General features: G+C 49.8%; 2 protein-coding genes across 2 annotated transcripts in view; one reads left to right on the top strand and one right to left on the bottom strand.

The window, feature by feature from the left end:
* Positions 1-17,093, top strand: part of sco2 (synthesis of cytochrome C oxidase 2) — a 181,606-nt gene that overhangs the window by 146,291 nt on the left and 18,222 nt on the right. The window lies entirely within an intron of this gene.
* The window catches only part of LOC306817705 (filamin-C-like), a 31,300-nt gene that overhangs the window by 11,694 nt on the left and 2,513 nt on the right, over positions 1-17,093 (bottom strand). The window contains 22 exon segments of the mRNA XM_079334808.1: positions 82-244; positions 1,954-2,127; positions 2,217-2,814; positions 2,890-3,152; positions 3,244-3,531; positions 3,733-3,823; positions 3,912-4,072; positions 4,158-4,281; positions 4,851-4,994; positions 5,080-5,193; positions 5,276-5,469; positions 5,581-5,717; positions 5,867-5,993; positions 6,076-6,213; positions 7,978-8,178; positions 8,273-8,333; positions 8,335-8,436; positions 8,700-8,777; positions 8,872-8,990; positions 9,560-9,710; positions 10,227-10,324; positions 10,488-10,736. Of these exon segments, the coding sequence (XP_079190934.1) occupies positions 82-244; positions 1,954-2,127; positions 2,217-2,814; positions 2,890-3,152; positions 3,244-3,531; positions 3,733-3,823; positions 3,912-4,072; positions 4,158-4,281; positions 4,851-4,994; positions 5,080-5,193; positions 5,276-5,469; positions 5,581-5,717; positions 5,867-5,993; positions 6,076-6,213; positions 7,978-8,178; positions 8,273-8,333; positions 8,335-8,436; positions 8,700-8,777; positions 8,872-8,990; positions 9,560-9,710; positions 10,227-10,324; positions 10,488-10,736 (3,775 nt within the window).

Here is a 17,093-nt window from a genome sequence, read left to right as displayed (position 1 = left end):
CTGAGGGTGGGACACAAGCACAGCACGCTTCAGGAGGAAGTTCGGGGTTTCACAGGCACACGTGTTTTGATTGCACCTCACCTGGTCTCCACCGTGAAGCAGTTCGGTTTGTTGACCAGCCCTTCCTCCAGACCCGGACCGTAGGCTTGGACTCGAGTGCAATCACAGCCTTCATTCACCGACACCCTGAGGGGACTCTGGGGCACCGAGACGTCATCGAACAGGACTTCGATCAGATGCAAACCTGCAGACGAAGCAGGAAGTCAGTGACTTTCCTTTTTTAATGACGACAGGGGAGCGTCCGTGGTTCTGGTTCTCTGCTGGGGGGGCGGTGGATGGTACCCTCCAGGCGGGGAACAAAGATGGAGGTCTTGTTCACACCTGGGAACGCCTCACTGTTTCACTCAGAGGCTTGATGTTTTATAGTTCGCTCCTGCCACCACGTGGAGGAGGACAGGAAGCCCCGCCCACTCAGGGTGCCGTCATAAGGAAGAACTCAAAGAGAAGCAGCAGACTTCACAAACTGCAAAAAATAAAGGCAACATAACAAGCGAATCCACCCTGTGATGTCATGACTTCACTCGCCCCTGCTGGCCAAATGGGGCGGGGGGGAAGCGTGGTTACAGGAGGGAAGGGGGAGGAGCTTGTTGGTGAGTCAGTCTTGTAACAGGGACACAGTGAAGTAGATCAGACAGGTTTCTCACCCCGGCTAAAGATCGACAGAGAGGGCCACGCCAAGAATCAGATCCCGTCTGACCGAGTCCAGGGGGGGCGGCGGGGGTGTATTTCTGTCCCACAATGCATTGGGCTCCTGCATGTCACACATTACTATCAGTGGAAAACCATCTGCTGGAGCAGACTGGGAGCAGCTATTAATACTCCTCCCTCCCTGCAGAGCCTCTCTGTCTGAACACTTCAAACTGATCTTCATTCATTTTCTACCTTCAGTCAAACGTTCGACACCTTTTACATGTCCGTTACCACGGAAACGCCGTTTTCTTTTCTTTAACCTTTGCTAAGGGTTTCACGACTGCAGAGTGGGCCGCGTCATCACGACTCAACGCTCCACTATAAACTCTATAAATACAACAGGATTACTGCCACACGTGGGTTTAATTACTCTGACCTGAAGTAACCCCCGAGCTTCGGCGTCCATTTCGGTTGTGTTAATTAACAGACACTTCAGCTATCAGCCGTTAGCACGTTAGCTTGACTCAAAGTTAGGCTGAGTCAGCATTTCCAGCACGGAGACCGCCATCGACAGCACTCCAGCGCCCCCTGCAGGGACACACGGGGGACTCCAGCGCCCCCTGCAGGGACACACGGGGGACTCCAGCGCCCCCTGCAGGGACACACAGGGGGACTCCAGCGCCCCCTGCAGGGACACACAGGGGGACTCCAGCGCCCCCTGCAGGGACACACGGGGGACTCCAGCGCCCCCTGCAGGGACACACGGGGGACTCCAGCGCCCCCTGCAGGGACACACTGGGGACTCCAGCGCTCCCTGCAGGGACACACGGGGGACTCCAGCGCCCCCTGTAGGAACCCATGTGACGTCACTCAGTCTTTGAACAAAGGAGTATTTAAAGTCTTTGGTTTGCAAACAGTATTTTGAAAAATAAGCTCGGCTTCAATAAACTCAGATCCCGGTTTAGAAATAAAAAACACTGAGGTGTTTTTGTTTGAATCTTAAATGTTGCTTTCTCACTTCTGTTTTCCAAATTTGAACCCAGCAGAGAACCACAAGCCGCACTTTAAGATTCCTAAATATGAGGAAATCTTTCTGAAGCCACAAACGCCTCGTTCCTTTTTCTGTGGAGGGAAAACACGAGCAGTTTCAACACATCCACAAAAACAACAACAGAAACGAGTCGCCCCGACGTCCTCTGAGCTGAAACTGTCGACCTCAGGACTTCAAATCTTACGAGAACCAACACGCAGACCATTTCTCACCGTCCTCGTACGGCGTGTACCCGACTCTGTAGGTCCCGTCTTCCTTGTCGATGATGTAGGTGTCCGTGTTGGCGCCGGACGGGTTGGAGATGTTGGCTTTGATGTGGCTGCCGCCGCTCTTGTGGTGGACCCGGGCGTCCACGATGAAATGGGTGTTCACTTCTCTCATGACACCTGCAGAGACCCGACCCACATCCAGATCACTTCCTGTCACTTTACAGAGGGTCACTTCCTGTATCACAACGTGATGAAAGCACGCTCACCTCTGGGCTCCACCCCCGGTCCGTAGACTTTGATCCCGCTGGTGTCGACGGCCGGGTCCACCTGCAGTTGGGTGGGGAAGTTGGGCACTGGTTGTCCTCCATAATTGATGGTGATGGTGTACATGGCGTGCGCTCGAGGGATGTAGGTGATGGAGTACGTCCCATCGCCGTTGTTCTGGACGTGGACTTCGGCTTTCGCTCCGGAGTCGGAGATGATCTCGATGGTGAGCTCGGCGTCCCCGGCTTTGGAGCAGTCCACCGTAAACAGGCCGTCCTCGCCGACCTTCCCTCGCTCCAGGCCCGGGCCGCTCGCCGTCACTTTGCTGGGGTCGAACACGGACTGGATCACGGCCTTGAAGGGGGAGCCGGGGACGTGCTGCTCTGCGAACAGGATGTTGATGGCGTACTCTCCGGGCTCGGTGGGCAGGTAGGACACGGAGCAGGAGCCGTCCCCGTTGTCCTGACACTCGATCTTAGCCTCACAGGGACCCTCCACCGTCAGACCCAGACCACCTGTACCTGCTCCCATGGTGTCTATGGCAAAGGGGGCGGCTTTACCCACAACCCCGCACTGAAGACCAGGACCGTACGCCCACACCTGGAAGGAACACAAAGAGCGAGCGATCAGTCTGAAGGTCAGCAGCTTCTCTTTGACTCCGGTCTTTGAACTCACCTTCGAGGGGTCGGGGGGCATCAGGCCTTCCACGCTGAACAGACTTCCTGGTACGGGGTTTCCATCGTAGCTGATGTCCACTCTGTAAGTGCCTTCCTCGGGGAGAATATACTTCACTGTGTGCAGCTCATTGGCGGTGCTCGACTCTAGCTTGCAGGGGATTGGTTGACGAGACGGTGAGACGATCTTGACGTCCAGTTTGCCTTGACCTCCGGCTCCCTGAGTGCAGACGGTGAACTCTTCGTCCTTCCCGACAGCCACCTCTTTTGAGCGGCACAAACACAGACACGAGCAGGGTGAGTCATCGTGGATGTTTTGTGGATTCAGGGAACCTGGAGACTGACGTGTACTCACTGTTGTTCAGACCCTGGACCTTGATCTTGTTGAGGTCCAGCGGGGGGGCCACAGATATGTTAAAAGGACTCCTGGGGATGGGGTCTCCTCCGTGGCACACGGTGATGGACATGTTCTCCTGCTGCAGGGCCGTGTAGCGGACCGTGTACGAGTAGTCGTGGTTGTCGATGATCTCGAAGTCTCGGACGGCTTTGCCTTTGGCCGCCGTGGTGAAATGAACCTCAGGTTTGGCTTTTCCCGCTCCCTTTGTGAAGATGGTGAAGTGAGTCGGTTTACCCACCTCAACACCTGCAGAGGATGAAATAAAACACAGGTGAACGTTTTCAACAGATCTGCCAAAAGACGTGCAACTTCAACCAAAACGAGAAAATAAAAAAAGCTGTGAACAGACTTCCTCCCCTAGTGGACACTTGAGGAACTGCATGTTTTTGGGACTTCCTGCTTACACCTTAAAGTCCCGAGCCCCATTCTTACAGACAACACGCTCACCGGTCTTGTTGAGTCCAGGTCCTTCTGCTCGGACTTTAGCTGCATCATGGGAAGGATCCACTTTTATTCTGAAGGGGCTGACGGGTATTTCCTGTGTAACACCGAGAGAGAATTTCTGTTAGATTCTGATTTAACAGAAAACATTTCCGGCAGCAGTTCAGCTCGTGCACGCTCCTCACCTGATCAGCGAACAGCACCATGATGGTGTACTGACCCGGACCCGGGGGCGTGTACTTCACCGTGAAGGTGTCGTTGTCGTTCTTGATGATGTCGAAGTCGATGTCCGCCTCTGCAGGACCGACCACGTCTGGAGCACATTTGATCCCGATGCTGACGTCACCTGCAGGTGCAGAGAAGGTGACGCACTTTAACGCTGTCGCTCTTTGAAGGATGAACAACACGTGACGGGTGTGACGGCGTCTCACCCTGTCCCGCCTTGCTGCAGTCCACGGTGAAGTACGTCGGCTCGTTGGCCTTCAGTCCCGTCTTCTCCACTCCTGGACCGTAGACCTTCACGTTCTCTGGATGGCTGCCTTCTCCGATGGCCACCTGATAAAAGAGATTTCAAAAAGTCTGTTATGTTCTTTGTCTACAAACATAAGAACATTTAAAGTTTGATCATTGAACAAACATTTCAAAATAAAATTAATTTCACAGCTTTTTTTTTAATTTATTTTTTACCTTTTTATTAACAGCAGACTAATCACACCTGCCAAGATCATATTTAATATACTGACTGCTGAGGTTAGAAATACGACCCTCATCAAAACAAAGAAAAATAGTCTCAACTCAAATAATCAACTTTTTATCAAATTGATATTTTTCAAGCAGATTTAAAACAACAAACGTGTTTTTAGGTTCAACAGATTATTGAAAATCATGGAGAACATCTTTTTTTTTTTTTTTTTACTTTTTGGTAAATAATTTTTTTTATTCATTCTCATTTTTACAACAACATTGTAACATTTAAAAAAAAAAGGAAAAAAAAAAGCCGACTTTAAAAAAACATTTCCAGAAAAAAAGACGTCATTTTTTCCCCCTTCAGATTCACAGGATTGATTTTGATTTTTTTTCCCCTCTCTTTTAAATTCGTGAATGACTCTGTTTGTTTTTCTTACCCTGAACGGGCTGTTGGGAACGTTGACTTCCCCACAGGTGATGATGATGGTGTGTTTGATGGGTTTAGTGGGAATGTAAACACACATGAAGGTGCCGTCTCCTTTATCAGTGATCTGAATGTCGATGGGGAAACCCTCAGCGTCCTGAAAGCACAAACACAGGTCGTCTTCATCATCATCATCATCATCATCATCATCAGGATCACGTGATCAGATCTTTGATTCCCACCTGAGCGTAGAGCTTCAGCTTCCCTCTGCCGGCGCCGTGGGTGTCGATGGAGAAATCAGCCGGTTTGTTGACGATGCAGCCGAGCGGCTCCAAACCCGGACCGAAACACTTCACCTGAGGAGGAACGTTTAAACTCTTCAGCTTTCACAGGAAGGAGGTTAAAAGGTTAAAATACACCTTTAACGTTTGCTCGTACCTTTTCTGCCATGACGTCGTTGGCAGCAGGGAGGATGTGAGTCATGAAGGGACTGTCCTTGATGTCCTCGTCGTCACAGATGACGTGCACCGCGTAGTCGCCGGGCTCGGTCGGCCAGTACCGCACATCACATGACCCGTCGCCTTTATCATTGCACTCGATGTTCGCCTGAGACGGACCCTCAATGGAGAAACCTGCACACAGATCACTGTAAGATACAAACAAGCTACCTGCTCAGCCTCATTAAGCCCCGCCCCCTTGCCCACCTGTCAGTCACTCTGGACAGAAGGTGACGCGCTACGTACCTAATGTTCCCACTTCTGTGCCGATCGCCTCCACCACAAAGTCACAACTCTTCCCGACCATCCCCGTCTCCAGACCTGGACCCCAGGCCCTGACCTTCTGAGGCCCCGCCTCCTCACTCACCTGGATCTCGAAGGGACTGAAACCAACACAAAACACAATTAAAATTAAATCTAAAAACGCTTCGACACGAACAATTCAGAACTCACGAGTCGGGTCGTCACAACAGCAGAAATGTAAAAGACAAGTTTCCCAGTGAAGACTTTAAAAGAGGGAATAATATCTCACCTGCGTGGGATGCTGTGTCCTCCCCAGGTGATGCTAACGATATATTTCCCCGGCACTACGGGGTGATAATTACACTCAAATATGCCGCTTCCCAGACCCAGGACCTTCACCGGCTCCTCCAGGCCCTCTAGACTCAGAATACAAACACAGTCAGACCTGAGCAGCAGCTAACAGTCAGCACAGACGTTAGCGTTAGCATGTGGTCATACTTGGTCCCTTCACGGTGACTTGGAGCTCTCCGCTGCCGGCTCCTTTAGTGAACACTTCAAAATCGGCCACTTCGTTCACCCTCAGACCCTTCGCCTGCAGACCTCTGCCCGACGCTCTGCAGGCGTTTGGATTGGACGCTGCGAGGAGTCAAAGACACACAAACATGTTAGGTAGGTGAATGTCAGAAACGCTGAGTCATGATTTATTGGCCTGTTGTTCATTCTAACGTGAACCAAAGAAAACAGAAGATAATTAAACATTAACCTCGTTATGATTCTTTCTGCTTTAAGTCATTAATCTGCGTTTCTTTCACAACAAGCCAATAGTCTGATGTCATGAGTCTAAATAAAACACACACACACACACACACACACACACACACACACAGATGGCTGTTAGTCAGCTGGCCGGGGCTCAGAGAAGAAGATGTTTGCAGAGGCTGAAAGGAAGAAAAAAAAAAACCCCAGCAAAGATGAAAGAAAGAGTCTGAAGGAGAAACAGTTCAGACCTTCGTGAGTTCAAGAAGTGAAAAGAAAAAAAACGTTCACAACGTTTGTGTTGAGAGAAGAAGAGGCGAAGATGAGGGCGGCCCTTTGTTCTCATGAGTTATATATTTATTTATTTTATAACGTTGTTAATTACATGAACGCTCGAACTGACATCAACTACAAAACTGAAGATTCAGAGACAAGAAACATCCAGACAAACAAACAAGAGGGAGATGGTTCTGCCTCACACACACACACACACACACACACACACACACACACACACACACACACACACACACACACACACACACACACACACTGTGTCTTGGAGGCCTTGTGGTCATGAGTTCGGCGTCACATTTTTCAAATATTGCCTGGACTGTGTTTCACTTCTCCTGCTGGAAACTAAATTTAAATTCAGCGATTAATTTCAATTTTGTAAAGTGAAATCATTTGACGTCTCTAATTCACTTGATGTCGTTTTCAGTGGCGATATTTTTTTATCTTTGCACCCTGACGCTTTTCGATTGTTTCACCAAACCTGCCATCCAGAGAAGAGACCAACACACGGACACATTCACTCAGTCTGTACGCTGCTGCTGCTGCTGCTGCTGCAGGAGAAGAAGAAGAAGAAAGCTGCTCAGGACGAAGCTGCACATGCTCAAAGCTGGGAAGCCTCTGCAGAGGCTCGGCGGCGGGGGAGGGGGGTGAGCGCAGGCAGGCTCCAGGCACACCCCCACCCATAACAGCCTTTACTAACTTGGTCGTCTGGGTTTGGGTGGTGTTGGTGGGGGGGCCCTCCTTGTCTTGTCTGAGGGTGGTGTGTGTACGGTTTGAGGTAAAATGGGCACAGGAGACCCCGGAGGTTGGACGCTCTGTGAAACTGAAGGAAGGTACAACAGTGAAGAGACATTTGTGTGCACAGGAGGGTCAGAGGTCAGAGGTCAGGGCGGCGCTGGGACCAAGTAGGGTTCTGATTTAAAGAAGCAAATCCTGCAAAGAGTTCAGTCAGATCGAGTCTTTGGCTTAGTCCCAAATCAAGACTGTGACTCCGGTCTGGACGAGCCGCAGACCTGGAACCAGGACAGCAAATACGAGACCGTGAAACCTGAGGTCAAATACCAACAAGCAGGGCGGCGTTCGTCCAATCACAATAAGCCTTGGATTTCACAGACGCGTGTCGTTCTTTATCGGCTGATTAGAAATAGATGCTGTTGAGAGGGAGATGATGGTGAGAAAGGGAAGGTCAAGCTCCTCATATCAGGTGATCTTCCACGCGAGGTCGACGTGTCTGCTGCTTTCAGGGTCTCGTTATCGTCTTAAAGTGATTAAGAACAATTTAGCATGCAGATGAAGTTCTGGATTTTGAAGGTATCAGACACATGTTCGACAGATTCTGTGAGCGCTTACCCTCCGAGATGATCACGCTGTAGGGGCTTCTGGGAATCTGGTGCCCAGCAAAGGTCACATAGATGGTGTGAGCTCCCTCCAGGACTGGAACGTAGGTGCAGCGGAAGATACTGTCCCCTTTGTTCTCCAAGACGATCTCCACGGTATCTCTCCGTCCGTCTGAATCCACAATGATGACGCTCAAGTCTCCATCGCCCGCCCCTGGACGACAGACGGACGAGAAGACGTTCAGACACAGAGACCGGATTTGTGTCGACAGAATCAGGCGGCGCAGCTCGGAGAATCAAAGGTCTACCTGCAATGTAAATATCGAAGTATGTCAGTTTGTTGGCCACGTTTCCCGTCGGCCGCAAGCCCCGGCCCGCGGGCCTGAACTTTGGTCGAGTCGCCCATGGCCTTTGAAACGTTCACCATGAAGGGACTCCTGTCGATGTCCTGCCCGGCAAACAGCACCTTCACCTGGGAGGAAGAGCGACAACCAGTCAACTAAAGCCGGGTCAACACTACAAGACCATCAGGACACTTCTGGACTGGATCCCCCCCCAACAACAACAACAACAACAACCCAAAGTCCAGATGTTTTAATGGTTTCTCAGATGTTCCTCTTGTGTGAGGTGTTCACAGTGATCTGGGCCTCACTCATTACAAATCGTAAATCTCATCTCCAGTTGAACTCCGAGGACAGTCAAGCTCGCTTTCTTCGGCTCGCTCTTTGAACGTACCTTATGAAGCCCCTCCACTTTGGGCATGTAGACCACAGAGTAGGTTCTGTTCTTGTCGTTGTTGGGGAACGCTCGGGCCTGAAGGACACGGAGAGACATTCGCATTGAGTTGAAGTTAATTTTGTGTGTTTGATTAGATACAGAAAAAAGAAAAAAGAGTGTGTGCTTCCACCTCCTCCGTGTGTCCCTCTGGATCCTCCACATAAACCAGAACTTCACCAAGCCCGGCCTCCACCGTCTCCACCAGAAATTCTGCTGCTTTCAGAACCATGTTACCTTGAGGCTCAATCCCTGACAGACACGTAACAGGAGGTTAATGATTCCAACAAATCACACATGTCAAAGGTCAAACCCACAGAGATCAACCATCAGACAGAAGGGATTAAAATACTTCTGCTAGCACAGCTGTAGCTAACCTTGTTAGCCTCACAAGCTACATTGACGAAACTTATTTTTTGCAAAAGCCACGATCCGAAATCATCCCTTTCTTCCCTAAAAAAAGATAAAAGTAAAATTGCTAAAAGATAGCTAAAACATTTTGGGGTCTGTTCTTTGACATTTAACAATAGCTTGCTAAGCTAGCAGAGTTGAGTGTGCGTCACTAGAGGAGGGAGGCTAGCTAGCTTGTGAGCTTAGCGAGCAGCCTGAAGGAACATGAATTAGCAGCTAGTTCTGGTATAAACACTTTCAAATGGTCGACTTGTTCTTGGGTGATGATCCTGAAAGTCTCAGTGGAGAACTTTGGAGATAAAAGCTCAAATGTGTAAATTAGCACTTTTTTAAAGTAAGAGATGAACGCTGCCCCCGTGTGGCGCCAACACACCACCGTCCCCTCGGGTCTGACCCGAACGCTTCCTCACCTGGTCCAAAGGCTTTCGCCCTCTTAGGGTGCAGCGTCTTCGCCTTCAGCGGGGCGCCGGGCTTCAGTTTAGATTTGGGGAACTGAGACAGGTAAGTCATCACAGAGTGCTCGTCCACATTAGGATCCACGATCTCCTCTGGGGCGATGACCTGAAGAAGAAACGACGGGTTGAACACGTGACGAGTGCAAGAACAGATGAATCCCGTCAATAGAAAAAAAAGAGCCAAAGAAACATGAGATATCTGAGTGTCTGAGTCAGAGAGAGTGGGAGAGTCGTGACCTCATAAAAAATGTCTTCCATGTCAAACTCAGATTTTCCTGTAATAATTTTTAACACCAACAGAACAAATTTAGCTCTCTGTTGCTCTCATTATTTAAAAAAAAAGAAACATCTGCATCACCTGATCGAGCGCTTAAAATTCCTCATTTATCACCCAGAGTCAAACACAGTAAAGTTCTCTAAATATGGAAACTCTGACTGAACGTCTGCAGCTCACGCTCGGACGGTTTACGCTCCTTCTGCAGGTTGTATCTGTCCGCTCGCTCTGCTGCTAATTTAAACGGCTGCTGGATCACTGTGCACGCTGGGAATAGACCAGACCGACTGAGTCGCAGCAGAACAAAACCACTCTGATCTGCTTTTAAAGGAAAGGTTGTAAGTGAACCTGAGGCACTCCGAGCCAGTCGTCGGCCTGCTGCATGGCCTCTCTGGCGTTCTCCACCGGCTGACTGGGATCCCAAGTTTCCCAGTCTGGACACAGACCTGAAGGCAGCACGAACAAAAACACAAAAACCCAGAAATGAATCGTAAAGAATCCAACACAGTTTTGTCTTTTTAAAACAAACAACGTTCAGAATAATAATCTGATTCGAGGAGATTCGAGGAGAATCAGATTATTGACACTCCCTCGTTTTTTTTCCCCCACCTGGAGCACAGTTGTCCACCAGAGCTCCCAGCGCCTTCCCGTCCCTCCAGTCCCGGTGGAAGTTGGTGATGGGGAGCTGGGGCACCTTGTTCTGGATCCAGCCCAGCAGACGCTGTTTGGGGGTCAGCTTCTTGGCGTCCTCGTCGTCCTCATCCTCCCACATGGGCATGGAGATGGAGTAATGAAGGATGAGGGTCCAGATCAGACCCAGGATCAGCTTCAGGTTCCCATCCACGATGGCTTTAGAGTCTGAGGGGAGACGGTTCATTGGTGTGAATGTGAGTGTTTCTATAGGTTAGCTCTTGGAAACCCCGCCTCTGACCCGATGACAGCTCGGCTCCGCCCCCTGTGACCCAGAGAGCGCTATAGATAATGGATGGATCGATGAATCGGACTTTTAATACTTGGGAACATACGACACAATCAGGGTCAATGTGTAAACGCTCCGAGAGAAGGACAAATATAAACTCAAACTTTTGGTTTATTCAGGACCAATAAAAACTCTTCCCCACCGGCCTCTGTGGCGCCCAACCATAACGTCTCAGCAGGTCTTTATTTAAGCATTTGCAGGTATTTGGACTGCTCTGAAAATCCCCAAATTCAAAAGGATTCATCCTCTGGGGAATTTGGAAATCTGACACAAACTACAAAACAATCCAGCAAACAGCTGAAGAAGTATTTCAGGCTAAAAGGTTCAGAAAAACAAAAAACATCCATCCAATCAGGAGCTGTTAATACCTCACCTGGTGTTCAATTTCTTCCCACTCTGACTGTAAATATATATATATATATTTTTTTTTTAAATCAGCTGATTTTTGTCCCAGTTTCCTTTTCTTTTTTCCACCACGCCTCGCCAAAATAAAAGTTCCCAGCTTCACAGTGTTTATATCTTGGCTGTCAGGAGATTTCTCTTAATGTGAAAGTTTCATCCATCGACAGCAGGATGATGTCATCAGCCGCCGTCTGAGGAATGAGGTCACACTAAATGGGAAACACATGCATGCACGCACACACACACACACACACACACACACACACACACACACACACTAGAAACAGTTTGTCTCCTTCTTTCTGTTTCAAACTTCAAACAGCTGACAGAGGACAGAAACCAGGACGGACTCGGACCCTCTAACTTATTCTCAGTCCTGGATCGAGTCCTTCGCGTCCTCGCCGCAGCGATAAAAAAACCCTCGCGCTCCCTCGGCGGAACATTCGGGTTAAAGTTTCTGATGGAGCGTCCAATCAGAGGAGAGGAGAGAGAGTCATAAATCATGCGTCTGTTTGTTGGCGGAGAGATTAAAAAGAGTCCGCACAGAGTTTAAAGCTGCCAGTGAAGTTTAATCATGAAGGTCGTTTCAGGGCTACGCTCGTCAGCGATCTGGATCGTTTTCACACACGTCACCTCGTTGGTTCTGTGAGTCAGAATCACACGACGGCTCCGAGCCTCCTCTGGCAGCCCTGCAGCGTTCTGCCCCTCGTGTGGGCTTCCAGAGAGACAGCAGCTGAAACTACCCAGTGAAGGTTTTAATTCAGTTTCTCTTCACGTTCAAAAATCAGACTTTCAGAAGTTGCGTTCTGACCTTTAATGACCTTTGAACGGCTGCGATAACAGAGTACTGGACGTGTGTGTGTGTGTGTGTGTGTGTGTGTGTGTGTGTGTGTGTGTGTGTGGATAACAGACACATGAGCTCACTGAAGGAAAATATGATTTCACACTCGTTCTTTCAGGAAGCTGTGTTTCCAGAGATTAGTCAGGCCCGACACTCGGGAGGAAATGTGTTTGGAGCGACGCTGTAATCTTTCCCCAGAAACAGGAGCCGCGCTCGGTTTGTTTGCTCTTCTCACATCGGCTGGAACGCCAAGAGATCCCGAGCAGATTAACCGAGCAGACGGAGAGACAAACACGGCGGCGGGGGGGGGGCGGGGTTTCTTTATCGTCCACGACGCCTTTCAGATCAGAAACATCACGGAGCAGGTCGAGGTCACGAGCTGGACGCCGCTCTGTTTCTTCCTGAAGGTCACACGGGTCAAGTTGTGTTTTGACGATCAGGGAGTCAGCGTCACATTTTCCACGCTGCCTGAGCACGCACTGAGCTCGACCACACGTTGCTCCCTCTGCTTCTTCAGCGGCGATGTGAATGTGAATGGACTGGTTGGGGTGGTAAAATTCCAGTAACTGACTGGTTTTACTCATCATGCAGAACCTGAAGATTCAAAGAGGACAGCGTGTGTGTGAAAGAAAGAAAAGATGGTCCGACGTCATGTGACTTTTTGACCCTGCAGGGACACCGTACTGTGCAGCAGAACTCTCCGCTTGTTCCTCCAAACGAGCTTCACAACGACACGTCTGTGTGAGACACAACGCGTCCTGTTCAGCGACGCCCCGCCCTCACCGCGAGGCTGACGGCGCTGAGCGGGGTCGCCGTGGTTACCAAACAAACAATCTGAGGAAACAAAAGGAGCCCTGACAGAGAGAGAGAGAGATAGAGAGAGAGAGAGAGAGAGAGAGAGCGAGAGTGTGTGACCTTTAAGACAAAAGGACGGATTCAGACAGGAAGTGATGAAGAGAGAAGAAGAAGAAGAAGAAGAAGAAGAAGAAGAAGAAGAAGAAGAAGAAGAAGAAGAAGAAGAAGAAGAAGAAGAAGAAGAAGAAGAAGAAGAAGAAGAAGAAGAAGAAGAAGAAGAAGAAGAAGAAGAAGAAGAAGAAGAAGAAGAAGAAGAAGAAGAAGAAGAAGAAGAAGAAGAAGAAGAAGAAGAAGAAGAAGAAGAAGAAGAAGAAGAAGAAGAAGAAGAAGAAGAAGAAGAAGAAGAAGAAGAAGAAGAAGAAGAAGAAGAAGAAGAAGAAGAAGAAGAAGAAGAAGAAGAAGAAGAAGAAGAAGAAGAAGAAGAAGAAGAAGAAGAAGAAGAAGAAGAAGAAGAAGAAGAAGAAGAAGAAGAAGAAGAAGAAGAAGAAGAAGAAGAAGAAGAAGAAGGACAAACATTTCTGAGCCAATCACAAACGGCCGTCCTGGTAGATTTCTCTCTCTGGGCGCCGAGCGGTGACGGCCTGTCTGCGAGACGAGCAGACTCGGCGTCTGTTCTGCGTCCGTACCGAGCGCAGAGCGGCACGGTCTCTTTTATCTGCTCCACATGCGTCGACACTTTCTGTCCAGCTGACGGACGTAAATCTGCGTCCGGAGGAAAAACAGACGACGAGAACCAATCAGAATCAAGAATGTCAAGTTTCTCCTGCAAAACAGCCGCCATCATGGCGTCCGTAGATCGATAAATAAAACAACAAACACCCGCTCCGTGGTCGAGTGACAGGAAGTAGATCACTCATCAAGAGAAACACACACACACACACACACACACACACACACACACACACACGTGGACAGCAGCTGAATAAATGTGTGTTTTTGTTTATCCTGACAAACCCCGAGAGTGTTCAACTCAGCAAAAACTATTTAAAGACACACACACACACACACACACACACACACACACACACACACAATAAAGACTTAAGTGTGTATTTCCAGCCAGCAGCTGGAGGTGGAAACCCTTGAGAGACACACACACACACACACACACACACACACACACCTCTGACAACAACACAGCCAGCAGGACTCGAGCTTCTCTCTGATTGGACGGTCAGGACATGTTTGATTTCTGTCTTCATTTAAAAAGTCTTCGTCTCTCTGTGATGATGATCAACAAGTCAAGGCTTAAACTACATCCTGTGTGTGTGTGTGTGTGTGTGTGTGTGTGTGTGTGTGTGTGTGTGTGTGTGTGTGTGTGTGTGTGTGTGTGTGTGTGTGTGTGTGTGTGTGTGTCCAGAGTCTGTTGGCTCTCCAGCTGCTGGCTGAGATGCTTAAGACCAACTGTGACGACAGCTGACACACACACACACACACACAGACAGACACACACACACAGACAGAGACAGACAGACACACACACACACAGACAGACACACACACACACACACACACACACACACACACACACACACCCTCAGGCTGCGACAGGCCACATGACTGAGAGGGTAACGAGATGAATGTTTGTCGTTCAGACTCAAGCGATGAGGCAGCAATGTGACAGTCAGCAGATCACACACACACACACACACACACACACACACACACACACACCATTCAGTTAGCGATGTGTGTGTTATTGAATATTTCAACATGCGTGTTCATGCTGCTCTGATTTAAATCGTTCTTCTGCGGCTTCACACAGAACGACAGGAAACAACGAGCTGGAAGAGTTTGGTCAGTTTTTCCAGCAAGAATAAATCTGAACACACGTCAACGAGGAGGGGGTGGGGAGAGAGAGGGGGGGGGGGGGGCGGAGAGAGGGGGGGGGGCGGAGAGAGAGAGAGAGAGAGAGGGGGAGAGAGAGAGAGAGAGCTGAGCAGCTGACAGCAGATGGAGTGTTTCCTGATCTCGGCCCTCCAACAACATGTGTCGGGTGAACGACCCCCCCCCCCCCCTCCCCCCCTCCTCCCCCCCTGCAGCATTAGACTCCGGCAGGGACTCGTACCCCCAACCTCTCTTCAACTCGTGTTGATTACAACGACAAACACTAAACCAGACAAACAGCCAGAAGACGGCACGATGGAGTCGACTCAGGACTAACGGGGCCCCGCCTGGACCTGCAGAGTCTCTGAGCCGTCCTCAGCTCGCCTGCGTCTTCGTTTTGACCCGGCGAGCTGAGGACGACTTCTCTTTTTATCTCCAGACGTCTGTCGCCATGTTTTCAGCAAACCACGTCCGCCATGAACCTGACCTCTGACCTCGGACCTGTGGGGCTGCTGCGGCCACACACGGTCTCTGACCTCTGACCTCTGACGCAGCGAGCAACAACCTGCAAGCCGGGGATCAATAATCTAATACGAGCTCAGTTGACGGGGCGCAGAGATTCTGGAGACTTCTCTGACTCCGCCTCCCTCTCGCAGTCTGAAAACGCGCTCGGCAAGCGGCCTGTAGGTGTCACGTGTCTGGCGTGTGATCGACTGGCGAGCCGTGCAGGGTGTAACCCCGCCCCCTCGCCCAACGACAGCTGGATTCTGCTCCACCCCCTGAGCGGGACATTATCTACAGATAATGGACGGAAGGGTGCAAACGATGCACCGTGCCTACATGTCCCAAGATGCATTGCAGCTTTGCTCCCACTCTGCTGAATTTCTTGAAGCGTATAATTTCTCCAAACAAAGATGTCTTCTCTTTGTAGTTCATTTTTCTGTTTTGTAGTTTTTTCGTGGCAGGTTTGAGACACAGGAGGATAAACACGCTCCGAATCTTTGATGATGATAAACGTTCAGTTTCAGCCCGCCCTGGTTGCTATGACAACGACGCTGCTCATCTTTACGTCACCTCACTCCAGGTTTATTAATAGAAGAGTAAATAAAAACACACAAACAGAACAACACAGAGAGGGCCGAGTACGAGCAGAGAAGTGTGTGTGTGTGTGTGTGTGTGTGTGTGTCTGGCTTCAGCTGGACATTCTTGTGAGCTGACTGCTTCAACACATGGAAACCATTACAGAGAAAAAGGGGGGGGGAGAGACGTTCATTCATTGGTTCTGTTTCCTGCTCACAATTTATTTTATGTCTTCTAGTTTTTTATTCCATGTTTTGTCCTTTTTTATTCGTCCCTCAGACACAAAGCTCTCTCTCTCTCTCTCTCGCTCGCCCTCTCTCGCTCGCCCTCTCTCTCTCCGAGAGTAAACACACAGAGTTTACACAACAGCAGCGTCTCCGATGTTGTGTAAACCAACAACATGCAGTTCATCTGAAAACACAAGACGTTCATTACACCTCCAATTATTAACCATGAGTGAGTTGGTGGACTACAAAAATGGCCGACTCTTAAAATCTTCTGTTTGACTGTCACATGACGCAACAACCCCACGTCGCCCCAAACCCAAACGGTCCTGCATTCGCCACGTTCATGTTTTCTCTAACAGGTCTGATCTCAGGTCCCAGGTCTGATCTCAGGTATGATCCCAGGTCTGATCTCAGGTCTGATCTCAGGTCTGACCTCAGGTCTGATGTCTGATCCCAAGTCTCAGGTTTGATCCCAGGTCTGATCTCAGGTCTCAGGTCTGATCTCAGGTCCCAGGTTTGATCTCAGGTCTGATGTCTGATCCCAAGTCTCAGGTTTGATCCCAGGTCTGATCTCAGGTCTCAGGTCTGATCCCAGGGCTCAGGTCTGATCCCAGGTCTCAGGTCTGATCTCAGGTCTCAGGTCTGATCCCAGGTCTCAGGTCTGATCCCAGGTCTCAGGTCTGATCCCAGGTCTGAGGTCTGATCCCAGGTCTCAGGTATGATCCCAGGTCTCAGGTCTGATCCCAGGTCTGACCTCAGGTCTGATCTCAGGTCTCAGGTCTGATCTCAGGTCTCAGGTCTGATCCCAGGTCTGACCTCAGGTCTGATCCCAGGTCTCAGGTCTGATCCCAGGTCTGACCTCAGGTCTCAGGTCTGATCCCAGGTCTCAGGTCTGATCCCAGGTCTGACCTCAGGTCTGATCCCAGGTCTCAGGTCTGATCCCAGGTCTCAGGTCTGATCCCAAGTCTCAGGTCTGATCCCAGGTCTGACCTCAGGTCTGATCC

The sequence above is a fragment of the Symphodus melops genome, assembly GCF_947650265.1.
Source record: "Symphodus melops genome assembly, chromosome: 22".
Classification (NCBI taxonomy): Eukaryota; Metazoa; Chordata; class Actinopteri; order Labriformes; family Labridae; genus Symphodus; species Symphodus melops.
Note: the sequence above shows the minus strand (reverse complement) of the source record. Positions and strands in the feature narration are given on the sequence as shown.